The sequence below is a fragment of the Brachyistius frenatus genome, unplaced genomic scaffold (genome assembly GCF_029030835.1).
Source record: "Brachyistius frenatus isolate BFR_SWC_R1_liver_20210118 unplaced genomic scaffold, ASM2903083v1 Contig_180, whole genome shotgun sequence".
NCBI classification, from domain to species: domain Eukaryota; kingdom Metazoa; phylum Chordata; class Actinopteri; family Embiotocidae; genus Brachyistius; species Brachyistius frenatus.
The window spans coordinates 286040-312500 of record NW_027210779.1 but is presented as its reverse complement, the minus strand read 5'-3'; the positions used below and the strand labels follow the sequence as shown (position 1 = coordinate 312500).

General features: G+C 42.4%; 3 protein-coding genes and 2 non-coding genes across 10 annotated transcripts; 3 read left to right on the top strand and 2 right to left on the bottom strand.

The window, feature by feature from the left end:
• Positions 1-4138: 4138 nt before the first annotated feature.
• trnai-aau (transfer RNA isoleucine (anticodon AAU)) lies at positions 4139-4212 on the top strand. Its single transcript has one exon. It is a non-coding gene; the product is annotated as a tRNA-Ile (tRNA).
• Positions 4213-4456: 244 nt separating this feature from the next.
• On the top strand, positions 4457-4528 carry trnaq-cug (transfer RNA glutamine (anticodon CUG)). The gene has a single exon. It is a non-coding gene; the product is annotated as a tRNA-Gln (tRNA).
• Positions 4529-4637: 109 nt separating this feature from the next.
• exosc9 (exosome component 9) lies at positions 4638-9449 on the bottom strand. Its single transcript, XM_069717799.1, has 12 exons — positions 9372-9449; positions 8943-9037; positions 8700-8819; positions 8480-8582; positions 8228-8365; positions 7270-7352; positions 7046-7178; positions 6515-6603; positions 6279-6425; positions 5317-5480; positions 5155-5230; positions 4638-5074 (listed from the first exon to the last, which is right to left on the bottom strand). Exons 1-12 carry the CDS (start codon positions 9435-9437, stop codon positions 5011-5013), a joined length of 1278 nt encoding a protein of 425 aa, XP_069573900.1. The 5' UTR covers positions 9438-9449; the 3' UTR covers positions 4638-5010.
• Positions 9450-10234: 785 nt separating this feature from the next.
• On the top strand, positions 10235-19495 carry clgn (calmegin). 3 transcript variants are annotated; one of them, XM_069717787.1, is made up of 15 exons: positions 10236-10458; positions 13260-13538; positions 13625-13698; positions 13802-13860; positions 14489-14630; positions 14779-14860; positions 14974-15166; positions 15251-15440; positions 15682-15795; positions 15884-16040; positions 16680-16895; positions 17052-17168; positions 17280-17433; positions 17576-17760; positions 18608-19495. In XM_069717787.1, the coding sequence occupies exons 2-15, from the start codon at positions 13260-13262 to the stop codon at positions 18680-18682; spliced, it is 2037 nt and encodes a 678-aa protein (XP_069573888.1). In that variant the 5' UTR covers positions 10236-10458; the 3' UTR covers positions 18683-19495. The 3 variants fall into 3 exon arrangements, with proteins under 3 accessions (XP_069573887.1, XP_069573886.1, XP_069573888.1); XM_069717786.1 differs by having other exon boundaries at positions 10235-10458; positions 14974-15440; positions 17582-17760; XM_069717785.1 differs by having other exon boundaries at positions 10235-10458; positions 14974-15440.
• An 878-nt stretch (positions 19496-20373) lies between these two features.
• Positions 20374-25790, bottom strand: scoca (short coiled-coil protein a). Of its 4 annotated transcripts, none has more exons than XM_069717804.1 (4): positions 25576-25790; positions 22821-22892; positions 22660-22740; positions 20374-21995 (listed from the first exon to the last, which is right to left on the bottom strand). In XM_069717804.1, exons 2-4 carry the CDS (start codon positions 22837-22839, stop codon positions 21853-21855), a joined length of 243 nt encoding a protein of 80 aa, XP_069573905.1. In that variant the 5' UTR covers positions 22840-22892; positions 25576-25790; the 3' UTR covers positions 20374-21852. The 4 variants fall into 4 exon arrangements, with proteins under 4 accessions (XP_069573905.1, XP_069573903.1, XP_069573906.1 ...); XM_069717802.1 differs by lacking the exon at positions 25576-25790 and adding an exon at positions 24727-24757; XM_069717805.1 differs by lacking the exon at positions 25576-25790 and adding an exon at positions 24587-24597.
• Between the last annotated feature and the right edge of the window lie 671 nt (positions 25791-26461).

Sequence of the window (26461 nt, the reverse complement as noted above, 5' to 3'; positions counted from 1 at the left end):
CAACAACAAGGCAATTCAAAGTGCTTCACATAAAACCATTAAAAGCATCAAAACATAAGGCAAAAGAAAAGGACATTTAAAACCAATTAAGATCAGTGATTAAAACAATTAAAAACCAGTCATTAAAACATTAAACAAGCTAAAAGTAGGATAAGAAATAACTAAATCCTTCCCTTTTAAAAGAAGGAGGGATTTCGTGTTGACGATCTGAGGTGATAATCCGATTTTCCTGACTGACCTACATTAACCCGGGTCGCTTCTAGTAATGTGTTTTTAACGCGGGTTCAAATGTCAGCGTTAATATTTCAGCGTTTTTGGTCCGTTTTCAGCCCGTTTAGTTCTTCAGAGTGAAACTAAAGTGCAGCAATAGAAAGCAGAAACGTTGCAGTGTGCATCCAGTGGCGGCAAATAACTACGTATTTATACAATTTAAAGCAACTAAGACCTTCCTTAGTATCTCTAATGTTTGCCTTTAAGAAAGCAGTGATCCTTTTGCTGATATCTGATATTTCTGTATCTTTAGTTCATTTTCTTTTTCAATGCTGCGTGTTTTATAGTGTTATTGCTGCATTTAATTGAGTAAATATCTGCACTACTTCTCCCCATAACTGTCTGCATCATTATAGATAGATGTTGAATATGTAAAGATACAAGAATTTTAAAAAACACAAAGAAAGGAAGAAGAAATATGTCAGATTTCTGCACTCTTTCTAGCTCGTAAATCAAATACGAGGTTAACTTAGTTTGTACAAAGAATCAGATTTCCTTGAGTTGCATCCTTGATGACGCTCAGGTGGATTAAATCAACTCATCAGAGACCCGGTGAAGTAATTCAGCCTGCAGCTGTTGTTCATCTGGTAGAAACGTGGCTGAGCTTCGTGTTTCCAGCTGCTGACGAAGCAGAAGTGGGAAACAAGACAACAGAAGAGAGTGAAAATATAAGAGGTCAGATTGTTGTTTTAATCAAAGAGGGGCTTTCTGAGTGTTAAATAATGGCAGGAATGGAAGTTTTCCAAGAGGTGCGAAGCCCCGCCCACTGTCCTGGAGATAGACCGAGCCCACTTTGAAGGGCCGTCGGCTGAGTCGGTTCACCTGGGCCCTCCAGGGTATAAAAAGCTGGCAACCGGATCCGACGCAGACGTTTCTTCTGATAAAGTTTTAAAACTGAATCTCTGCCTGCAAAATGAATACAGCCAACGATTAACAAGCGGACGTATCAAACGGTACCGACATGAAACGAGAACCAGAGGTCGGGACAAAACCTATGAATTCGAAACGCTTAACCGTCAGGGGTCATTCACAGGTACGACGTGGCTCCTGAACCTGCAGCGGTTGTCATGGCGACGCCCCCCCCCCCGGACCTCGGCCCGGTGTCACTTCTCAAATGACCAGAGGCGGGGTGACATTTCAGACCAGGTGCCCGAAGAAGACCGGCGAGACGGGAATACGATGTGGTGGAGGGGGGTGGGGGGGGGGGGGGCAAATACCCCGCTAGAAATTTAAATTTAAAAAAACTCAAGAGTAGAGCAGAATCGAGTTAAAACCAACGAAGAGCGGTCGAAACCCGGCAGTCGACATTTTAACATTGTGCAGCACAAATAACATAAATAACACATTTTGTTTGTTCTTTTTTTTTTTTATATCTTTTTGTAAGTGTCTCTGGTTTATTTGTTTATTTTCCAGCCGTACCTAGAAAGAAGAAGGAATATTTCTTGAAGGCTGGTGTGACGTGTTCGTTTTTCAGGGGGACCGTTCGCAGCGGGACAACCAATTACCCGGGCAGCCGGGGGCCTATTATTAGCAGCTACAGTATCGCTTGCTTTGAAACCCGAACCCGTGCGTCCACCTGCTAAAAACGTACCTTCCTCTGAACCTGCGGATCGTTTCGTTACGTCACGGCCGCCTCCGCCTCGGACAGGGAGGCCCTTTTTTTTTTTTTTTTTTTTTTTTTCGACGCTCTGAAAACATCACGCTTTTTTCATTGACCTGAAAACCGGACCGCGGTTTCCGATATCCTTTTTTTAAATTTATTTATTTATTTTTGGTCCTTGGAGCCTCAGCGTCCCTCCCTGAAACAAAGTCGAAGCCACTCGACATAGCTGGTTGTCCCCCCCCCCTCCAAAAAAAAAAAGCTCAAGTATCGTCTAAGTGGCAAAGTGTTGGACCAGAAGCCATAAAACGAAACGTGGTCACATGAGCTTTTGCTCTTTCGTAGTCTGTATTAATAGTTCTTGTCTGGGGTGTTGATGATGCCCACCGGCCTTAAGTACTGCTCTTTGTGTTAGCGGCACGGGTTTTCTACCTGGTTTCCATGGCGATATGAATCACGACGGGAGCCCGAACCGCGTTCCCTGCTGCGCCCCGCACGGGCCTGTCAATCAAACACACGCCCACCAACATAGTGCTATTTGAGGCATAATATTGAATTAATGATGATTATTTTCAGATGGATCACCAGAGAACTAATAAGGAGTGATTTAAGCCAATGGCACCATCTTGATATGAGGGGGAAAAAAATGTATTAGCCATGTATTTCATGACAGAAGTTGAATGGGAGTCTATGGAGCCGGAACCTTTTTGGGAGCCGCCCTCTAGTGGCCCTCGGTGGTATTGCATTTCCACATTAGCCTAATTTTTTTCAGACCCGGAAGCTACGTCCGCTTCTTTGCCCCGTCTGTGGTCCAGACTCGGATATTAAATGTGGTTCAAGCTGTTTACGTCACGATGAAGTTGACTTTTGACCTATTCTGTTTATCGGACCTGTTTTATTAGCCCAAAACTTACGTTGCTCTACTTAAAACAGGGGACATGGACCCACTTTCTTTGAAATTCATCTGAGATTTATTGCTTTAAACCACAAATATCAAGTCCACAGGATTCATCCTCTGAGAACCATGAACACCTTTGCAAGTTTCAATGCTAAACGCAGCAGTTAAGTAGATGTTTAGATATTTCAGTGGATAATAATAGAAAAGTGTGAGCTTACGAGCGACGCTCGAGGGGAAACTCAGAGGAGCCTTTTAGGATTCATCTTCTGGGGACCACGACCAAAAGCTTTTTGAAGATTTTTAGTTACGCCTCTAGTGGAAGGAAAATCTCAATAAGCAAATCACAGTAAATGAAATAAACATACAACATGCAGAGCTGTTGATATTTACAAGACTCAATTTTCACATTAACTCCGGGCTAAAGAGCACGTAAACACACAATAACACAAAATGTAGAGGAACTATTACACAATTTATGTTCTTGAAAATCTTCCTGAAGAGGGTTTGGATGAATCGGGTGCTCGTGTTGTTCCGGGAAGTGTTTTATTACGCTTGAATGGGATTTTGGCACCGAGTGAGTGGAACATTAATTGTGTAATTCATAAATTTTACGATTGCTAACAGAATTTGGTTTTGCTCCAAGGTTTAAAAATGTCTATAAATCAGCTTTATTAAACTGTCTGTCTGCACATATGTTGCAAATTTCTTTTCTTTTTTTCTATATTGTTGTCATATATTGCAGGAAATAACACGTTTTTATATAGGCTATCTCTTATTCTTCTGATTTTTTTAGTTTTTCATATAATTTATCTGTTCTTAAATTTATTGTAAACTCTAACATTGACTCCAATTTCAATGATCAATGAAGTATTTCATCAAGTAACATTGATTTCACAACAGTAATCCTTTTCTGTGATCTCTACATGTTCAGTCCTGTTTTGTGTACTTTCTTGTTGTTCTTAATAGGATAATTGATCGTTATAAATACCTTAATTTATTTATTTTGAATTTAAAAAAAAAATTGAATGTCCAGTGTTTTAAATCCCCGGTCAACAGCGGTGTAGGATCTGTATTTATTTAGGATAAGGCCTTTGAGATTCATCATTTGAAGGATGTGCAGGAGGATAAACAGTTTGAGGTGATTTAAATTAAGTTTTTAAGCAAAGTGGAAAAGGACCATAAAACGTATTCAGGAGACCGTGTTGTGTGACAAAGAAGGAATTTACCCTCTCTGTTAGTCGAAGGTGATTCAGCATTAATTTAGCTATTAAAAGTAATTTAAAAAAAAAGGAACAATAGCAAATCAAATGAAAGGTTTGGTCACGGTACGGATTTTCTTTTTAAAATGTGGGGTTTGCACGGAGAAGCATGGCCGGTTAGCTCAGTTGGTTAGAGCGTGGTGCTAATAACGCCAAGGTCGCGGGTTCGATCCCCGTACGGGCCATCATCTGTTTTCTTCCATGATGGTTGATTACGCTTTTGGCTGCTACAAACGCCGAATATAAAATGTCATTCTTTGCTTACGAAGCACATGTGTGATTGACAACGTAAGCATATTTACTCAGCAGAACATAAATATTTAGGAAAATAGTACACGCGCATCAATATAATGCACTAACTTATATTTCGTAATCGCGTTATGACGTTGTAAACTAATTAAATCGTAGATTCCCCACGTTAGCAGCGGAGGTTCCATGGTGTAATGGTTAGCACTCTGGACTCTGAATCCAGCGATCCGAGTTCAAATCTCGGTGGAACCTGTCTTTTTTTTTTTTTTTTCTTCCTTCATCCAGTCGTTAACATCACTTTATACTATGAAAACATAAGTCTGCTGTCATCACAAATACTTTATACAGACAAGAAATAATGTCAGCACAATATATTTAGTTTCATGTGTCACACGTTTTGATTCAAACCAGAAAAATTGTAAAAACATTTTTTTTTATCTTTTTAATTTTATTCATAAACAGCACTGAAAATCACTTTTTTCTCTTTAAAAATTTTACTTCACAAACATAGCAGAGAAATAAAAGTCTTCTTAAACACCCCACTTTTGTCTGAGAATAAACATCCTTTAACTGTTCAAATACATGTCACCGATAATTGTCATTTACACATTTCTGAGCCAAACAAAAAACGATTACAAACAAGAAGCAAACTTTGTTTTGTTTCTGTAATGCAGTCTTTGGAGAAATGACTCCCAAACTCTTATTCTAGCAGGACATTGTTTATCATGAGGAACTCATTTATTCTGCCTTTTCTTGGATGTTGCTGCCCCCTTCTGGTGAGAACTGGAGCCTGTATTTCTGAGAGAAGGAAAAAACATGTTTTTTTTTAATTAAAAACAACCCAATAATATTTAAAGTACTTCCTCAGCTGCACTTACTTAGACGTTTTGTCTGGTTTCTCTGGATGAAGAACGACCACCTCCTCCTCTTCACTGTCTGATATCTCAACCACATCTGTAAGAAGAAAAGAAAATTGTGACAGAGTGTCCCCCTGCAGCCATAACACATATATATATTGGGATAAAAGAAAATGTAATAACCTCCTCTGCTCTCCTCCATCTTTGTTACTTTTTCCAGCTGCTCTTCGCCACTGTCATCTTCTTCCTCTTCAGCGTCGTCGTCATCCTCCTCCTCCTCCTCCAGTCCCCAGGTGTTCTGACCCACCTGTCCGACACCTGGGAACGGCACCACTGGGGATGCTACTCTGGTGTGTACGGTTAAAGGCGGCAATGTCTTTTTTTTTTTTTTTTTTTTTTATGTCAAACACTTAGAAAATTAACTAAAATTATCCAGACAGTGAAAAAAAATAGTATATAGTTTTGTCAAAGACGTGGTGTGTTGCACAGACGTCAACTGAAGTTAGATTTAAGTTTGCCTTGTAATACCACCTTCTACCACAAGGTGGTACGGTGAGTCACTGTAGCGTTCAATCTGCTCTGAGTCCAACCAGAGAGGAAGAAAAAGTGCACTCTAACGTCTTTTTATACCTTTTTAAATTTTTATATACCACAAATAAAAAAACATTTGAAAAGGCACCAATATATTGATTTTACTGCGGCTGCTTTCTTGCTTTGAAAAACTGAAATAAACAAACTATAATGGAAACTACAAGCGTGAACCAGCAGGGTTTTTTTTTAGTTTTTTTTTAGTTGTCTAAAAACAACTGGGTGCATAAAATGTAACTTTTACAACCCTCAGTTACAGAAAAAAAAAAAAATTTAACAGCAGGGCAAGAAAATGCAAATTCTGCTAAAGTGCTTAAAACTCTTGACAGCCGGTGTTACGCTAAAATCGGTCCCCCCCCGCTCTCCCGTCAGATTCTGTGACCTACCCTGTTATTGTCACAGATTTCAGTTAAACACCGAACTGAGAAATGCTACGGTGACTCACTGTCGCCCCCTTAATGTACAAACTGGTATTACAAGAGGGGATTTAACTCTTATGAATGACACCTTTAAAAGAGGACAAAACAACACGTTTTCTGCGCAGTAGTTCAGGATACGTCGGAGGCGGGGCTTCGGCTTTCCGGACGATGTCGTCGACTCTCTCGGCCACGTCCGTCATCTCCACCGGCGTCTCGTCCATTTTCAGCGCCGTGATTCGCTCCTGAGGCATCGACTCTGCGAAGCCGCACCTACCGCCGGCCTTCCTGTTAAAAAAAAAAAAAAATTATCTAGCTTCTTTTAAACGACTCAATTTGCATTTTTAATACTGACGAGCGGATGCTTCACTGCTCACCTGGCCGTCTTGTCGTTCAGCAGGGCTTGGTGGATGAGCTCCGTGATTTCAGACACTTTGACGCTGGCTATTTTACTGCACCTCATGACCTGCAGCAACACAGACAAAAAAAACAAAAGCAGATTATACAATTTCTCCTGTTTTTCCTCAACGATGCGGGTTTTTTTTTTCTTTACGTTCTTCCAGCTGAATATTTGAGCTTCACCGTGCAGAACGATGGACGTTCACAGTTTAAAACTGGAGGGATGTTTTTTAATTTTTTTAATTCACCTGTTAAAAAGGGAAAACTTTCTCTGAGCTCAGTGTTAAACTGATTTTTTTTTTTAAGGGGCGGGGGGGCTTTTGAGCATGATCTGTGACATCACAAATAGTTCGGCCACATCTTTGGTCGAATTCAAGTTACACAAGTAAAAACAATATCCGACACATCATTATTTAAAAGTGTAGAGTTATTTTAGATGCATTTAAAAAAAAAAAAAAACATGAAAGGGCTCTTTAAAGTTTTGGGGAATACGCGGAGCCCCCTCTCACCTGCTCTTTCAGCAGCATGATGCCCCCGCTGGACTGGATGGAGCAGATTTCTCGGTGTTTGTTCATGGCGATCATCAGCAGGCCGTCCATCACTCGCTCCTCCCGCTCGCACGGGTCCACCAGCAGGTAAGTTCTGACAGAGACGGGAGGGGACGACGTTTACAAAACTGGACGTTCAAAAAAAAAACCATCCACACAGGAAACTGAAGACGTGGTTTTCTCACCCCTGTTGGAAGAAGGAGAAGCTGACGCTGATGGGCATGTGGTAGATGCTCAGAGGAATCGGGTCTCTCTCCTCCGCACTGTACTGAGGAGGCGCAGTCGGTAAATAATCAGACAAAAGTTTAAGACTGGCAAATATACAGTATCTTCTGCGTGTCAACAAATGATTAGAGATTTTGCTGTGAAAGTTATGAGGAAAAAAAATAAACATATTCACGCATGATTAGTTTCACAATAATGAAGGAAATTTATTAAATTCTTTGTCACACGAGATTTCGGTGCGAATAGAAGTCAAATTGGCATTTTGAAATAAATAAAAGAAATACATTGAAAAAAAATCTCTATATCTCCATGTATAATGTGAAATGTGTGATTATTATTAGTAACATAAGATTTGGATGAACTTAAACTAGTTATTATTATCATCATTCTGTTCCAAATTTTTTATTCATTTTGAATGATTTATTTTGATAATTAATTTAATTTTACTAAAAACTAGTTATTACCGTTTCCATTTCAGTAAAAATTCAACGAAAGAAATAAGGCCACGCATGCCAGTTAACATGAAGCTGGCTGTGATCCACTGATGAAAACTTTTATTTTACAGCGTTACAAACTGAACGTGTCTGCGGCGACGTTAAAAACATAAAAAAATAAAATAAAATCACGAGCAGCGCACCGTTATTGACGCGTTTGCCATTAAGCAGCCAGAGAAGGGTGGGCGGAGCTAACCGTGAACTGTCTGGTGTGACACAGGAGACCCGTTTTTGATTTCTAGGAACTGAAGTTCGAAAAACTGAAGCTGCAATTACAGCTTCTCGCCACAGGCGCCGCCAGAGAGACGAGAAACAAACAAAACAAAACAAAACAAAAAAAAGCAAAGGCAACGGTGAAACGGGTTAAATGGCCGGGAGAGCGCCCGCGCGCATCGTCCCGTGTTTTCCACACCGCTGAACTCACCACTATGACCTCCTCGCCCTGGATGCCGACGTCGGGGCGTCTGAAGTGGGACAGCGCGGTGATGGCGGCGACGCTGGAGGCGTCCATCAGGTTCCCGTCATTGTTCAACATGTGGACGTCCACTCGGATCTGCCACACCTGAACAACACATCATCATCATCATCATCATCATCATCATCATCATCACAGGGGAAGAGGTTCCTTAATTTGTGTGTCTTGTGTGTGTGTGTGTGTGTGTGTGTGTGTGTGTACCTTCTCTCCAGACACCACACACAGGGACTCCGTATCGATGCACTTGGAGTTCCTCAGGCATCTTTCCAGCTGTCTGTTGAGCTTCACCGACAACTCAGACTGTCTGCAAAGTAAAAAAAACAAATAAAAAAAACACCACAGATTTATTTCCTAAGAAAATAAAACACTTTCTGCTAAAAAAAAAGAAAAGAGAAAGTAAACCCAGTCTTGTTGTCCTCACCTTCCGGGCTCGAACGCCGGAGAGGCCATGGGCGACAGCTCGATGTTGAAGAACATGATTCCCTCGTTGGGTCGGCTCTCTTTAGGCGCCACCAGCTCACAGGACACCTGGGCCATGACCCTGTGAAGTCCAACGGTCAGGGTGATGATTTAAAGAGGAATTAAAAGTGGTTACTGAGCAGACACTGCAAAGATTATTATTATTATTATTATTATTGTTGTAAACATTTGACTGCAGGTTCACCTGGTTTGACCCAGCTCCACAAAGCAGCACCCATAGTCCGTCCCAAACGTGATCTTGATCTTCCTGTAGTCGTAAGTCTGTCGTCCGTCCAGGCGCTGCAGGAGGACAGAAAACCGTGAATGAATAATAATAATAATAATAATAATAATAATAATAAACTTTATTTGGACCCCTTTCATACAAGAAATGCAGCTCAAAGTGCTTTACAGCAAGATAATTACATGCAGCGGTTCACGTAAAAAAACAAGATATAAAAGAACATTTCAAAATATAGAATATAAATGAGATGGAAGTTTATACAACAACAACAACAAAACAAGCAGGACGTCATCATTTAAATCTAACGAGGCAAATTCAGGACATTGTAAACCTTGAATTTAAATAAATGAAAATGATGTTATTCTGCAGTAAACAGATGCAGAGACGCACCTTTTTCTCTTCGATGGCTTTCAGCAGGAAATCCCGCTCACAGTTGGACAGCGGCGTGTCCTTCATTCCGCCGGCTGTAATCTGAAAAAAGACAAATTCACTGTACCGACGAGCATGTGGCCGCCATCAATGTTTTCTGAGCTCTGACCCGGAAGTGGAAAAAGAAAAACACACCACAGTAAAACAGACAGACGGATTACGTACGTTTGTCATTTGACTTCCTTGAATCAGTTGTTATGTTAGATAACGTGTCTTTATTATAATAAATATCGATCCTATATTGTATTAGAACACTGTGAAGAGTTTAAAATAGAATTTGTGAATAACCGGCTTTTATTTTGAAATCCCGTTGCCGCGAGATGTTCTGATACCTTCAAGAGCCCGTAAATAGCTCGTAATTTTGTAATACAAATGTGTTTTTAATTAATCGAAGGAATTTGGAAACTTCAAATGGTTGTCTTTTATTCAAGTGCTTTTGTTTTTACGGTTTGTTTTTTTAACGATGATAAAAAAAAAATGACCAACAGTTTGTATGCTGGAAGTTAATAAGCAAACAATTCAAAAAAGATATATATATATTTCCCAACCAGCTCATAAATCTTTTTTGTTTGTTTGTTTGTTTATCACTCGCTGACTTTTGCAGTGTAAAGTTGAATGGGTTGAAAACTCAACAAGTAAAATGCCTCAACACTTAAGTATGTCTCAACTCCTCCTTTAATTATCAACAGTTCTCTAAATATACGTTGTTGGTTTTATTTTTTCCCAATTTTCTCGCGGAACCGGAAGGCACCATTAAACGTTTTTCCAACGGAGCGAAGTTGCGCATGCTCAGTTGCAAAAGGGACTCGCTCGCAAGCCATCAAACCGTGGACGAGTTTACCCGGGCCGAGCTGTCATCCGCGGTCCACAGCTTTCCCCCTCTCTCTCTCTCTCTCTCTCCCTCTCTCTCTCTCTCTCTCTCTCTCTCTGTCCAGCCGCGGCTCTTTCCCAACAAACGCACGAGATTCTTGTTGTTTTGTTTGTGTTTTTTCCTGTTTGTTTGGACGTGAAGAGGAGGAAGAAGGTTAATCGTGTTCCTCACCAGAAGGTTTGTGTTGTGCCTCCATCTCCTGCTCGCGCGACGTCGCTGCTAACTTAGCACGCTAGCCGCTCGCTCGCGCTTCCATTCATTTCTGCACGCCTCGCGAGACGCTTTCTCCTCCTCCTCCCCCTTTTTATTTTATTTTATTTTATTTTTTTTAAAAACGTTAACATTCAATTTCCGTTCGCCTGTTAACGTTTCACCGCGTTTAATTAGACCGTAGAAACACTTATTAGTTGACTGCGGGAGCTTTTGTTTTGTTGGTGTGTGCGCGCGCGCGCGCAGCGTTTCGCCGCGAGCTAACGTTAGCTGCTCGGCGGAGCAGGTGCTGCAGCCGCTCGTTGTGGAGGAGGAGGTGGAGGAGGAGGTGGTGGTGGTGGTGGGTTTTTTTGGACGTTGCGGTGCTCGCTGGCAGCCATGTTAGCTCCACAGTCCTGCCTGTCCCGTGACCTTTTTTTTTTTTATTTATTTGGGCTCTTTGCACGACCACAGAGGCCTTAACCGAAATAAGAGCTCGTTGGGCATCACTGGATGTAAGCTTGAATGAATGGAGGTGGGGTGTAGAGGAGGTGGGGTGGGGGTGGAGGGGGGTAAAACTGTTAGTTTAGCACAAACTGAGGATTAAAAAAAATATATATATATATATACGTTATTTGTATGGGACCGTTCATGCAAGAAATGCAGCTCAAAGTGCATAATTACATGCAGCGTTTCACTTAAAAACAGAATTTAAAGGAACATTTAAAAAAATATATATATATATAGAAAATAAATGAGATGCATAAGAAACAGATCAGATGGTTGCACTAGTTAAAGAGATTTGTTTTGAGCTGTGAGGACTACGGTCGGTTCCTTTCCCTGTGTATTTGTATATTTGCTTGGTCATAATGGAGATGTGACCTGTTTTAGTGACACTTCATCAGACTGTTGACCCAACAAAACTTTAATGGTAGATCTTACCTGTGTAACTTGTTGGTCTGAAATCAGGAAAGAAATAACCAACAAAGATGTCTCTGCTGGAAAAGGCAGTACATACATTTCTTTATTTATTTTTTTTATTGCCTAAATAAAAATTGGGGTGCTTACCGATTTTTAAGGGCAGTTTAAAAATAAAATAGTAAATAAAAGTAGCCTAATTAATGCATAAAGTTGCTGTTTTTAACCTGACATGAGTCCAGATTATAGTGCATACAGTCATCACCAAATTTGTGCCAACAGGGCTAAATACAATAAATAAATTTAAAAAACAAAAATCACAGGACAGAATACTTTCTGTATTTTATTCTGCTCTTTATCGTCTTATATGTTTAAATGCTTGAGTTGACTGATAAATTGAAAACGTACTCGAGTTATATACGCAGTTGTGTGCATGGCAGAGTTTGTGTGAGCGGGTCGGACACGTCGATTGGGTTACTAGTGGTGGTGGAAGTCCTCAGCTCGGTTCACAACATGTTTTATTGACACGTCATGTCCAGGACAGGACGGCTGTGGCTTCAGCGCAGTTCATTTTACTGATGTGCACACTGCCAAAGAACTAGTAACGAGTAATTTTGCATAATCATAACCTGAGTCGGGCCGTCACGATCATGAAATTTCAGCCAACGAATAATTGTCAAACAAATAATTGCAATTAACAGTTTAACTGTCTTTTTTTTTTTCCTGGTAATTTTATACCACTTTTATAGTTTTGAATCTTATTATAGTGTGTAATAATAATACACGAAGAGCTATTTTGTCTTCGAAGCCTATTTACTGAAAAATATAAAAGGTGACATTTACAGGAACCAATATTAAAAACAAACAATGGATAATTTTCCACTCGTGTGCCATTAAACCACAACAGAAGCGGGACGGACAACGAGGTGACAAACAGTGATGGAAACGCAGGTGATTTTTGTACAAATAATCACGATCAAGCAATTATGTAATACCTGTAACAGGCGACCATCGTCAGGGTTTGTTTACGAAATTTATTCAGGACTCTTAACATCCCCTATTCTGTTTTGTTTTTTTAATATATATATATATTCTCACGTTTTTAATCAGCTCTTTATGGACTGTTGGATCCATTCAGGCCCCACCCAATAAAAAAAAGCAAATAAATAAGCTCCAATCTGATCACTTTCCGAGATCAAATATCTCCTCTCTGTGCGACTTGCTCCTCATCTCCTCCTTTTGATCTTCCGTCGTCTCTGTTGTTGGCAGACACAACAACACCAGTATGGGAATTGAAGTTAATGAGGATTTTGAGGAAAGCGTGCTGCTGCCGCCGTCTGCAGCGATGCCTTTCATTTCCCTGAGTGAGCAGGTGTGAGCCGATCAATGGGAGGTCATTGAAGCTGTTGTTTGGTTGTAATACACACCGTTATTCAGCAGATTTTAAATGCATATTAATCCTCTTGCACGTACCGGCTACAAATTAGGAATTAGTAGTGTTTCAGAGAGGCAGATTTATTTATTTTTAAAGCACAGATATATATATACATTTTTTTTTTTTTATCCGGTGGGAAAGTCTTACACAGCAGAAAAGGTGCCGAGTTTTAAAAGGGAATCATGTGACGAGGTTCGGATGTGATGTGAGGACATGTCAAGTAGGACTGTGCACTAATGTGACCTCCATCCCATTTTAGTTTTCCCTCTAACCGGCACCCACCCACCCACTCATCCACCCACTCATCCCATCCTCTTACACTCCCGCTATTTATATCGCTGACACCACACACACACACACACAAACCACGCCCTGTGTCTCTGTTATCTCACACTTTCTTCTCCCTCCCACTGTCACGCCCCGTCCCCCGCCGCAGATGAAGTTGGACGGAGGTTGGATGTGGCGCCTGCTGCTCCTGTCCTCCCTGGCCGCAGCGGCCGCGGCGGCCCACGGGAACCCGTCGCAGGCGGAAGTCTTGGACCTCGATGACGAGTTGGGCTTGGACGACGAGGAGCTGGAGGTTCTGATGGCCGAGGACGAGGAGGAGGAGGAGGAGGAGGAGGAAGTGGCGGTGATGGATGAAGAGGAACACGACACGGACCAGAAGGGCGCGGCGAGCGGGAAGGCCGGAGGCGAAGCCGACGTCTCCTTCCAGGTCAGGACAGGGTTGTAAATCCAAAATAAATAAGTGAAGTTCTAAGTGTGTTTGGGATGTTTGACATCTTTTAATTACGTCCTCAGGTGACGTACAAGACTCCCGTTCCCACCGGAGACGTGTACTTTGCGGAGACGTTCGACGATGGATCGCTGGGCAGGTATTACCCGACACGGTTACCCACACGAGCTGCTAGAAAATGCTGCCGTACCGGAAGCCCTCGGTGAGTGATCGGGATGAACTTGTGATGTTGATCTCCGCAGATGGCAGGTGTCCAAAACTATGAAGGAGGACACAGATGACGACATCGCCAAATACGACGGTTTGTTGCTGATCCAAATATATATATATTTACATATATATATCTGTGTGTGTGTGTTTTATGTTTAACCTCACACAGACTCGGTTTTCCGATTCAGATCAGAGATTTACAACATCAATGTGTTTTCATTTACGTCGCCTTGGCAACGGCTCCTTTTGGTCGTAACGCTTAACTTGGCAGCATAACTGGCGAGATTCGAGGTCGCAACGCTTCAGACACTTCGCCGGCGTTTGTCACGTTCCGTCGAGTACTACGAGGACACATCCGCACTGAAACGTTTTGCCATTTTAAAATGGCATTTTCGTAACCAAGACCATCTCCGTCTGTCGAAAACGGTCCGACGCTTCCACATTCAAGGAATATCTCCATTTTCCGTCGGTGGATCTTTAGCTCGGGGGATGTTTTACTCTGAAGTGTAGCGTGGACGCCGGGCGCAAATATAGAAAAAAGTTGCGTATTTTAAAAACTCATTAGTGCGGATGTTAAGCTGCAACCACACAACCCGGTAATTAAGCAGGAAAAACATGATTACAACCCATTAAACTGACTCCTGCGTTGGCGGAAATAAAAAGAAAATAATCATACTTCATTGGTACTACATGTGTTGACCGTCCCTCTCCGGCTGCAGGGAAGTGGGCCGTGGAGCAGCTGAAGGAGAACAAGGTCCCGGGAGACCAGGGTCTGGTGCTCAAGTCCCGGGCCAAACACCACGCCATCGCCGCCATGCTGGACAAACCCTTCATCTTCCAGGATGAACCTCTGGTCGTCCAGTGAGTTCACACACACACACACACACACACACACACACACACACACACACACACTCACACTCACACTCGTCGTCGTCGTCGTCGTCGGTCACATTTACTACGATGAGCAGTGGCCAGTTCAATTCTTTTGTTGTTGTTCTGCTTGCAGGTACGAGGTGAATTTCCAGGACGGTATCGACTGCGGTGGAGCGTACATCAAACTGCTCTCCGACACCGGCGGTCTCAACCTGGTTAGTAAACATGTTTTTAATAATAATGGTTTTTTTTTTTAACTCGGTAAAAATCTGTCTGCACTTCAGCTAAATGGACCCAATATTTATTCCTTATATTTAAATCACCGTAGGAGCAATTCCACGACCGCACCGCCTACACGATCATGTTCGGACCCGACAAGTGCGGCGAGGACTACAAGCTGCACTTCATCTTCCGCCACAAGAACCCTCTGAACAAAGACACGGAGGAGAAGCACGCCAAGAGGGCCGACGTGGACCTGAAGAAGTTCTACACGGACAAGAAGACCCACCTCTACACGCTGGGTGCGTTACGCGTGTTTCAACTGGATTCTTTCCCGGCTTCACGTACCTCTCTCACTTCTTTTTTTTTTTCTTTCTTTCCGTCAGTCCTGAACCCGGACAACAGCTACGAGTTGTTCATCGACCAGTCGAGCGTGAGCCGCGGCAACCTGCTGCTGGACGTGGTGCCGCCCGTCAACCCGGCCAAAGAGATAGACGACCCCAACGACTCCAAGCCGGACGACTGGGACGAGCGGGCCAAGATCCCCGACCCCGAGGCCGCCAAGCCCGACAACTGGTGACTGTAACCTCCTTTCTTAGCAGACAGAACTGTGTACACACACACACGGTGGCTAGAACCCATTAGATAAAGCTTTTACCCATAATGCCGCTCTGGGGGAAACCACAAGAGTCACTTAGTGGAGTGGTCGAGTTCTTAAAAAAAGCTTCTTTTTATCCTATTTTAGAGACTAAAGTCATAGTTTAGTCCCAGTTTTGACATGTTTGAATGTAAAGACCAACCTTGATGTGTGTCCCAGGGACGAGGACGCCCCCGCAAAGATCGAGGACCCCGACGCGTTGAAGCCGGAGGGCTGGCTGGATAACGAACTGGAGTTTGTCGCCGACCCCAACGCTGAGAAACCAGAGGACTGGTAAAGAAGCTTCGTCCAAACCAGCCTGTTATATCCCGGTGGTTGTACTGAGGACCGACAGCTGTGTCCTCCTCCTCTGTGTGTGCAGGGACGAGGAGATGGACGGAGAGTGGGAGGCCCCGCAGATTCCCAACCCGGCCTGCGAGACGGCCCCCGGCTGCGGGGAGTGGAAGCGTCCCATGATCAACAACCCCGAGTACAAGGGCAAGTGGAAAGCCCCGCTGGTGGACAATCCCAACTATCAGGTAACAGCTGAGGTTCAGTTTTTGCTAAATTGGTTTTATTTTATTTATTTATTTATTTTTTTGCCCATTTTGTGTTTGTTATTGTTATTTTCCTACGTCGTGCTGTAGCTATAGATTATGTATATAAAAGTGGACGTAGCTTCCAGGTCTGAAAAATTAGGCAGATGCGAAAGTGCCTTAAACTGCAATACCATCTTGTGCCACTAGAAGTTGTCTCCATAGACTCCCATTCAACTTGTCGTAAAATTATAAAATTTCTCTCCCAAGTTATTTCGGCTAACGTCACTCCTTATTAGTTTTCTGGCGGTCCATCTGAAAATAATCCGTCATTAATTTAAAAAAAAAAAAAAAGCTTTAAAAAGTGGTGTTTTTGCGAGTGTGTATCTGTTTGATTGACAGGCCTGCGGTGCAGTCAGGTTACGTCTTATCGGCGGGCGGGGCGAAAGTATCGGCAGGTTTCCAATCAGATTGCGTCAGATCCACCGCTCGAAAAATAGCTTTTTAGTTTTTCTACACGGGTCCTTAAAAGAAATCACACACTTTACTTAATGAATCGGGTTGTGTTTTCTGTTTTAAGAGCTCGAGTGACGATGACGCAGCACAATTATTCCCCTCCACATCCTTTCGTCCTCTCTTAAGGGAGTCTGGAAGCCGCGCAAGATCGATAACCCGGACCATTTTGAGGACCTGCAGCCGTTCAGGATGACGGCGTTCAAGGCCCTGGGCCTGGAGCTGTGGTCCATGACCTCGGACATCTACTTCGACAACTTCATTATCACCTCTCACAAGGAGGTGGCCGACCGCTGGGCCTCGGACAGCTGGGGGCTGAAGAAACTGGTGGCGAGCGCTAACGAGGTCAGTGGGTGCTTGTGATTTAACGCAGGACTGCCAGCTTTCTGTGACGATAGATAAAGACTCGTGAATGCTCACAGTTTGTTCCTGCTTCTCTGGTTTTCTTTCCTCCTCCCTCCCTCCCCCCTTCTTTTTTTTTTTTTTTTTTTTTTTTAACAGCCGGGGATTTTCGCCCAGCTGTTGATCGCCGCAGAGGAGCGACCGTGGCTCTGGGTGATCTACATACTGACGGTCGGCCTGCCCGTCGGACTGACGGTGCTCTTCTGCTGGCCGAAGGTACCGAGAGAACCGGCTGCTCGCTTTTCACTCTGATCGCGGATTTAACGCTGAAAAGCGCGCCAGAAATCCTCCTGAAGCTGAAAACTGTCTGTGGAAATCTGTCCCCAGAAATCAGAGGACGACTACGTGTACAAAAAGGTGGATCTGCCCCGGGCCGATGTAGAAGAGGAGGAAGAGGCGGAGGAGGACGAGGAGGAGGAAGAGGTCGCGGCAGATGAGGAAGGCAAAGCAGCTGAGGCTGCAGAAGGAGCGCCAGCTGCAGGTGAGGGAGGGGAGGAGGAGGAGGAGGTGGGGGTGGGGGAGGGGGTCAAAACACGGGACGCTGGTCCATCTGTTCATATGTAGTTTTACTGCTGCATTGTTCCGAGATCGTATTTCTTCATCCCCCTTTTATTCTCCTGAAGCCACAGAAGGAGCTGAGGAGGAGGGCGACGGTGCAGAAGCAGGAGTGGACAATTTAGAGGGAGACGATGATGATGAAGAAGAAGAGGAGGAGGAAGAAGAGGACGAGGAGGGAGAGGAGGAGGAGGAAGAGGAGGAGGAAGGAGAGGAGGACAGCAAAGCTCCAGAGAGAACATTAGAAGATGAGGTTGGTGTGGCAGGATGAGCCGCTGTGATGGATGAGACACTTTCTTGTGGGCCAAAAAAAAATCTTTCTGTTTTTGTAGTTGTTGTTTTTTTTTTTTTTTACCAAAAATTAACTTTAAAATCTAGAATTGAATATCAGAACAATTAAAACATGACTCTTTAATCTGCGTAATTATCTTATCTCGCCGAAATTATGGTGCAGAAACAGCTTAAATTTAGTTACGTGGGAAACACTAACAGCACATGAGCACCATCAGGAGAGAGAACATCATTATTTTGCGTAGATAAGACAGGATGGTGTAAAATGCCATAAAACAATATTTGCGGTTTTTAATCTTAGTTACAGTGAGAATAGTTTTTTTTGGCACTAAATAATAAAGATAATAATCAGGAGCTTGTCAAATGCCGTTGTGGTTCAAAACAAAGAAGGTGCAGACCAAACTTGGAGCTCCAAATGAAATCAAAAAGTTAAAAAGATTATAAATAAAATATTTCTGTGATGTGCAGTTTGATTGTTATTGTCAGAAGTGAACATAATTCTCTTTATCAGGTCGTTGTTTAAAAAATTTTTTTTTAAAAAACGTGTTTTTTTTTTACTTGAAAATTTTACTAATTTACCTAAAACGAAATCACAAAAATGGCATTTTTGAGGAAAGTCGCAGTTAAATCGAAGTGTTGATCGCAACAAAAACTCGACGTGTTCGTGTCGTGTTCACAGTTTGACCCCCAGGTGGTAGGAAGGGGGGGGGGCGTTCAGGATTAGAATCTGTTTAAAATGCTGCTGGTTTATAAGTATGACATGAATGCCACATGAATTTATTAATTCGTTCTTATGTCTTGTCCTGCAGCCGAAGGAGGACGGAGACGTCGCCAAGGAGAGCCACAAACAAGCCGTGAGGAAGAGGAGGGTACGGAAAGACTGAGGGAGGCGGAGCCCACGCCGACTCGTCTCCTTTCTACCCCCGACGGGGAGGAGGCTGAAGGGGCCCCCGTCTCCCCGCCCGCCTCCCCGAATGGGCGCAGCATGTATTTCCTCCGAATAAACAAAACAAAACAAAAACAACCAATCGGCAGCCTGCGGTCCCCCTCGGCTCCACCCACCGCCCTAGGCTCCGCCCCCCCCACGTCTCCTATCCTCCCTCCCTCGTCTCGTTTTCTTCCCTCTTCCTGTCGTCCACTCGTTTCGACTATCAGATAAGAGATTTGTGCATTTAGCTGCCCTCTCCCCCGCTCCCTCCCCCTTTGTCCATTTTGGGGCTCCCATGCTTCCTTCATCCTCTCTTATAAGCCATCGCTGTCAAAAATGCCTGTCAGCCTAAACAATAAGCCCCGCCCCGTCTCCGGTGTCTGTCCTCTTCTCTGAATATCGTCGCTCTGTCTCCCGTCTGCGTGAAGGCAGCAGGGAGCGTCCGCCGCCACTCGTTCGTCAACCTTTTTTTTTTTTTTAATCGCAGCATATCATAAGAGGGGAGGGGGAGGGCTTCGTCTCCCGAGACGTTTCATTCTCGTGTCCTCGTATTTTTTTTAAATTTTTTTGGGGAAAAGAACGAGTTCGAAGGGACGAGAGTTCCTTTTCCCCGTTTGAGATGGTTTCCGGGTTTCAAGAGAAGGCGAGAGGACGCCGGGGCTGCGAGGAAGGCCGTGCGAGATGTTACTGCAGCGTTCAGGACATTTCAGCAGAAATATATCGCCTCACGTTTAAGATTAAAGATTACCTCTTTTAAAATAAAAAAAAACAAACAAACAACAACAACAAACTGGATGTTCTGTTTAGATTTTAGGTAGTTTGTAATGAGCATCATTTACTTTTGTGCATCTTTTTCTTTTTTCTAAGTTTTAGCAGTTTATATATTAAGGGATTAGCACTGATAACTCTATTTATTGGTTTTGATTGATTTATTTTATGCCAGTAATAATAAAGATTTAATATTGCAGTGTTTTGAGTGATATGAAGGCAGTTTTCTTAAATTATACACCACTGATGTGCTTACTTTGAGCCGAGGTCTGTGACATTGTCGACTCTTTCGGCAGAAATAGATCATATTTAAATCCTCGGCCATCGCTTGTCAAATATGTTTGTTTTTTCCCTCCTTAAACCTGTTAAGACGTGTCTCATTCAGTCGGCTTTCCCAGATTATCTACACCAGCTGGAGGTCCGATCCTAGTTCGTTGCCTGGGAAACCAGCGTTAATTTGTTTTATATTATTGTCTCGAGTTTTTTGTAGTTCACCTTCCTGCCAGTTGGTGGCAGATATCCCTGTTTACTTTTGTTTGCAAATTGTACATTGCTCTTGGAAATAAAACTTATTTAATACAAAAAAAAACAAAAAAAACATTGGACCCAAAAGTTTGATTTAAATGAGAAACGTCATCTGTTAAGTCCAGTTCGGATAAAAAAAATTGTGACACGACGATTTGAAGCCGGAGGTTTAAGGATTGTAGGATTTGGTGGCATCTAGTGGTGAGGTTGAAGATCGCAACCGACTTAACACCCCTTTAAAATCCTACTCGCACCGGTCCTTTAGTTTTTATGATATACATTATTTTCTTCTTCTTTATTTTGGATTTCATGTTTTCTTGTGCAGGTGACAAAAAGACGGCGCGGTGAAAGAAGTGATCTTAGGATTTTTATTAAAACCAAAAATGGTTAAAAGGCAAAAGGTGCAGAGTGTCTACACACAAAGACGAGGATGGTACCGGGGTGTGTGTGTGTGTGTGTGTGTGTGTGTGTGTGCGTGTGTGTGTGTGTGTGTGGCATATTCGGCATGCCAGAAACAAATGCTCCTGTACAACTGTTAAAAATATCAAAATAACCTCAATAAATTACAGCATATACAATGTTCAGCCTTCCCTCCCTGTTAACGACTCCTTCCCTTCTTCGTTTTCCACGATAATTAGCGAACTGCAGGATATAAATTTCATCACATTATACTTTTCATCCTCGTCCCTTTTGTCTTTTCTTTTTTATCGGAGCGTTTTACGTATTCCAGCGGATCAATAACACTCGAGGCCTCTTTGCTGCTTTTGTTCCTGCAGATCAAAGGAGGGAGAGCATCTCTTTTCTTTTTCTTTTTCTTCCCCGCTCGTGGTCGTTTGTCCCGTCGCCGACACGGGGAACAAAACCGAGTTTGGGCTGAAAAGACTTTATAAATGTTAAAGGGGAAGGAAATCTTATTTCAGTTAAGACTTTCACGCAGTGCGACTTTCTGTGCTTTTTACTTCAATTGAGTTCGAGCTCTCCGGTTTTTTTTCTCCTCTAAATCCAGTACATCCGCCTACTTTCCTGTTAAAAAGCTTTATACAGTCTGCAAATAGTGATTATTGATTTAAATACATCTCATTAGATTATGTTAATCTGTCAAACAAAACCAAACATTTGAAGTTATACATGCCATCCAAATACATTTATCATTCTCCGTAATACTGCTTCTAAGTGGAGGGATACGCTCGTGCTTCACACAGACGTGATGACGTCCCCAAAAAAAAAAAAAAACTCAGATCCAGCTGTCATACAAAATATTTTACAAAAATAAATAAAAAAAATAAAATTAAAAAAAAGATTAAACCGGTGCTGAGGATGTAACTTTTTTTTTTTTTTTTTTTAAGGGGTCAAGTTTGAGGCAGAAAACACTTTGTCAGAAAAGTTAAAAAAAAAAAAAAAAAACTCGACAGGAAATCGAGACGGTTCTCACGAGGAGAACCGAGCAGAAGAAAAACTTCAACACTTTTTCTAAAGGGGAGCGTTAAGGAGGAACTGAAGGTACAAACAACCTTCGGCCACTTCATGGATTTATTCTGCGTCTGGTTTAGTGTCAGTGGTTAAAGGAGGGGGAGGAGGGGGGGGGGGCGTCCAGGTCAGCCCTGGGCCAGATTTAACATTTATGACAAAGTCAGTTTATGTTACTGATGATTAAATTGATAGCGTTGACTCAGTTAAGCGGTTAAAGAGTAAAAAAAACAACCAAAAAAACCTCCTCACCCCTCCCTCCCCACCTCTCCTCTCCTCCCCCCGATGGGTTCCCCCTCTCTCGGCTGCTGGCCCAGGACTTCACCCGTTTTTTTTGTTTTTATTTTTATTTGGAGAGACACGCGCTCACTTCCTCTTGCTCTTGGTGTCGGTGGTCTGGAAGACGCTGGAGGCCGACATGAGGTTCTCGATGTACTGACCGAGGACCTGGTTCTCCGACTTCAACTTCAGGTTCTCCTCCTTGACGGCGTCGACTCGTGCCGACAGGTCTGGAAACGCAGGAGGAGAGAACAGGAAGCTGAAAATTACTCAGCCGTCCATTTCGAAATGCACTCGGCCTGTCTGGGTGGGTTTTTTTTTTTCTTCTTCTTCTGGACAATGCGTAAAAATCCCGCAATGTTATTATGTGCACAAAAAAGTTTTTTTTTTTTTTTTGGTTTCTGTTCCCGTTTTTTAATTTAGTCGACGTTATGTACGTTACTTTTTTGTCAAAAAGAAAGGGGGGGGGGGGGGGGGGGGGGAGGTGATCTAACTTCATCCGATTGGAAAACCTGACACTACTACGCCCCGCCCACCGATGGCTGTAACCTGACTGCGTCGCCGGGCTGTCAATCAATCAAACAGACACGCCCCCCCTCCCACCCCCCCCCCAAAAAAAAAAAAAAATCACAGCTTTTTAAAGGGCCTATTTTCTACTTAATGATGCAAATATTTTCAGACACGAACTACCACAAATAAATTCTCAACCGAAAGGGAAAGACTCCAGGAGTTAAAATGGTTTCGGTTCCGTTTCATTTGTTATTTATTTTTCTTCGGCGCCAACATTTATCACCCAACTTGCAGCTTGTAATTTGAATTTTGAGATCTTTTATGACCTCAAGGCCAATTTTCCCATTAAGTTGTGGTTAAATTGAATCCAGAGGTTCGGTTTACCTTCCAGCGTGTGCTGAAGCTCCAGGACTTGATTTATTAACCTCGTCTTCTCCTCCATCTCCACCTGGTTCTCCAGGTCTCCTGGGAAAACAGACGCGAAACATCACACCGCATATCGCCGGCGACACGGAACAGAAACCCTTAACGTGAGGAAGACCTACCGTCTATGTCGCAGTTCATGATGAAAAGCTCGTCCTCCTGTTTAGTATACAGGGCTGCAGATCCACCGTCCACTGGAAGGGAAGACGTTCAGAAAGTTAGGAACTGGTTTTTTATTTTTTTTAAATTTTCAAACAGCCGATTCTAGTTCATTCAGTTGTGATAGAAAAAGATGGCGCTGCATTGGAGCAGCCGGAGGGACACGCGCGTCCTCGCGTACTTCCGCCGGCTATTTTAGGTGCATAAAACGCATAAGATGCGCACATAAGTGTTACTAATGGAAGTTAATGGACTTAAATACGCAACCCGTGCCCTTAACCTTAATCCTCCCACTGCAGAACGACCAATCACAGACGAGGCGTCCCTCCCGCCGATCCAATCAAGCGCCAAGCATTGAGAGAAAAGAAGTGTTGTAATTTGTTCAGTCCTGAAGTTGGACGTGGATTTAAATTCATCGTAAAGATGTTGCACTTAGTATAATGGACATTTTAACATTGAATGAAATTTCAGAAACTAGATTATTCCCATTTTCGATATCAAATATGTGTTGTTGTTTTTTTAATTTATAAAATATACTCAAATGAAGGAAATAGCTGCTCGTCTATTAAAACGCTTAAAAAAAGGCGCTTAAAAAAAAACATTTAACTTGTTTTGTAACTGCAACGTATGAATATATACTCTCTCCTCATCACCTTACTCAGCCGAAAGGCCCCTTTTAAAATGCATATTGCTTTGTTCATATTTCAACTCTATTTGTGTTTAATTCGATCTGGTTTTTTTTTATGCATCTCATTTATTTTCTATATTTTCAAATGTTCCTTTATATCTGTTTTCATGTCATTTTCTTGAGCTGCATTTCTTGAAAGGTGCTATACAAATATAGTTTATTATTATTATTATTATTATTATTATTATTATTATTAATGACATTAATCGGGTGGAGGCTTATAAACCCACCGTTTTGTATTTGTTTGCCTCTCTGCACTGAATTTTATAATTTTGTAAAATCTCGTGTTTTGAATTTGAGCAAAATCAAATTACACTTTTTTTTGTTTTTTGTTTGTTTGTTTGTTTGTTTGTTTGTTTCTCTGCTGCACAGGAACCCATTTTTTTAAAAAAAACCCAGAAATAAAACAGAAAATAGCAAACCGTGAATCTTGTGTGATAAACGGCGGAGAGCATGATGGGAGCTAAACACACCGCACCCTGACTGAGGGTGGTGGTGTGATGGAGGTGGAGGCTGACCGACCGGCAGAACATAGAAAAAAACAACAACAACAACAACAACAAAAAACATGAATGAAACACATCTTTAAATACAGGCTGACGTCATTGAACCTGTAAACGACGAGGAAAGACGAATAAATAAATTGCCCCCCCCAAAAAAAAAAAAAACAAAAAACAAACAAACACGTTAAAGCAGATCGCACGCGCACCTGTCCGATAATGGGTCTTGTGTACATTAGCCGCGCTAGCTCCAATTTAGCTTAGCCGCGTCCAACGGCCCAAAACGGGAGGTTCGTGTCTCACCGCGAACAAACAAGCTCATCTTTTTAAGGCTCATATTTAGAAGCAACTCGCTGATAAATAAATATTTTTTTTATTTTTTTATTTTTTAAAAACGCAGAGCTTTCCAGCTGTGACGAGATCGGCTAGCTTTAGCTTTCAAATAGAAATGCAGCTCGATAAAAATAAAATACTTTTTTTTTTTAAAGATTTTTAAACACGTTCATTAAAACAACGAGCTCGTGCCAGCGATTAAACTCACCTAAAGCACAAACACACGCAAATAAAAGTCTTCTCCGTTTAGCGGAGTTAGCCTGTAAACACTGTGGTGATGATGAGGAGGAAGGAGGAGGAAGGAGGAGGAAGAGGAGGAGGAGGAGGAAGAGGATGACGGTACTTCACCCGGAGACCGCGTCATCGCTGCACGTCACCACACCGGCCGACAGGGGGCGCAACACACACCGTTGGAAGGTACAGTACACGCGCGCGCACACACGCACGCACGCGCGCGCACACACGCACACACCAGATCCACCGGATGTCCGACCAATCAGAGGAGAGGAACTGAGGAAATGAATATTAACACCTGTCTGTTTTTTTTTAATTAATTTATTTTTTTAAATTTAACAATACAAAACTGACGATACTGAAGATTATGAAGGTATTTCTGTGTCTTTATTATTATTTTTATTTTATTATTATTATTAAAAAAAATTTTTTTTTTAAATAAAACAGTTTTGAAAGCAAATTTCTCGCAATGCAATTTAAAAAAAAAAGTAAATTTGTAAGTAAAAATATACAAACTGAGAATTAAATTATTAAATTATTAAATTACATGCAAAAACGTTATTCTCAGTTTATTTTTTTTTTTTACTTACGAACTATGAAAACAGTTTTTTTTATTTTTTATTTTTTAAGATGACGGAGAAGGACGAATGTGTCACGGTCATGTGACCCGTTCAACAACACACCCAACAATTACAACTTTTACCAGCTGTCATGAAGTGATCAATGTACAACGGTGACGTCACACCTGACACACACACACACACACACACACACACACACACACACACACACACACACACAGAAAACAGTTTCCGAAGAGGGATTCAGTCCTGAGAGTTCTCATCTGACATGTTAAGAAACATGTTCCTCAGTTTGTTATTTGTGTTTTGTTGTTGTTGTTGTTGTTGTTGTTGTTTTTAAAAGATGAAGGACAGGAAAGGGTTAAGAGCAACTCGGTCGTACCTGTGTCTTCTCCCAGGGAGATGTTGGTGAACGTGCCGTCTTCATCCTCGTCCACCGCGGCCTGAGTCTCCTTTTCGTCCTCCAGCTTGGTCTCTCTTTGTTTGTTTGTTTGTTTGTTTGTTTGTTTGTTTGTTTGTTTGTTTGTTTGTTTGTTTTATCTCACGGGGGGTCGTTCATTAGACCTCCGAGGCGTCCAGCTTCCGTCACTTTCTGTCTCTTATCGCTGTCTGTCTCTTGTCTTGGCCCTGCCTCCTCCTCTTCCTCCTCCTCCTCCTCACACACACCTGCTAGTCTATGAGTTCACCTGCCCTACCTGCCCGGCGGCTCGGGTTACATAGTTGACTTGGGAACGGGTCACCATGGCAACCCGGTGGACCTAAACATGAAACAGGAAAAAGTGTCAAAGTTTAAGCTGCAGGCGTTATGGGTGTGTGTGTGTGAGTGCGTGTGTGTGTGCGTGTGCGCGTGCGCGTGTTTTGTTAATGGTTAAAATGACTGAGGAGGACATGAGTCGTATCTGTGTGTGCGGTCTGCCCCCTGGTGGTGGAAACCGACCACTGCATGTTCGAGACAGTCCGCCTGCAGTGACTGTGCAGTTTACACGACACGGGTCACGGGCCAGAGCTTGATGGACCGCTAGGTAGAGACTTTTATTCATTCTTTCGGGGAAATTCACATGTCCTAATACATATAAATCTCTGTAAAAAAATAAAATAAACAAACAATAAAAGTCAAAGTATGCGGTAATAGTATTTAATAATAGGAATTAAAAACAGGACTAACAACAGCAGGATCACTAAAATACAACCAAAGAGTAAATAAATGAATAAAATACAAAGTAGTTTTTAATTATTTTGTTTTGTAGATTTAATCTATTTTAAATTTG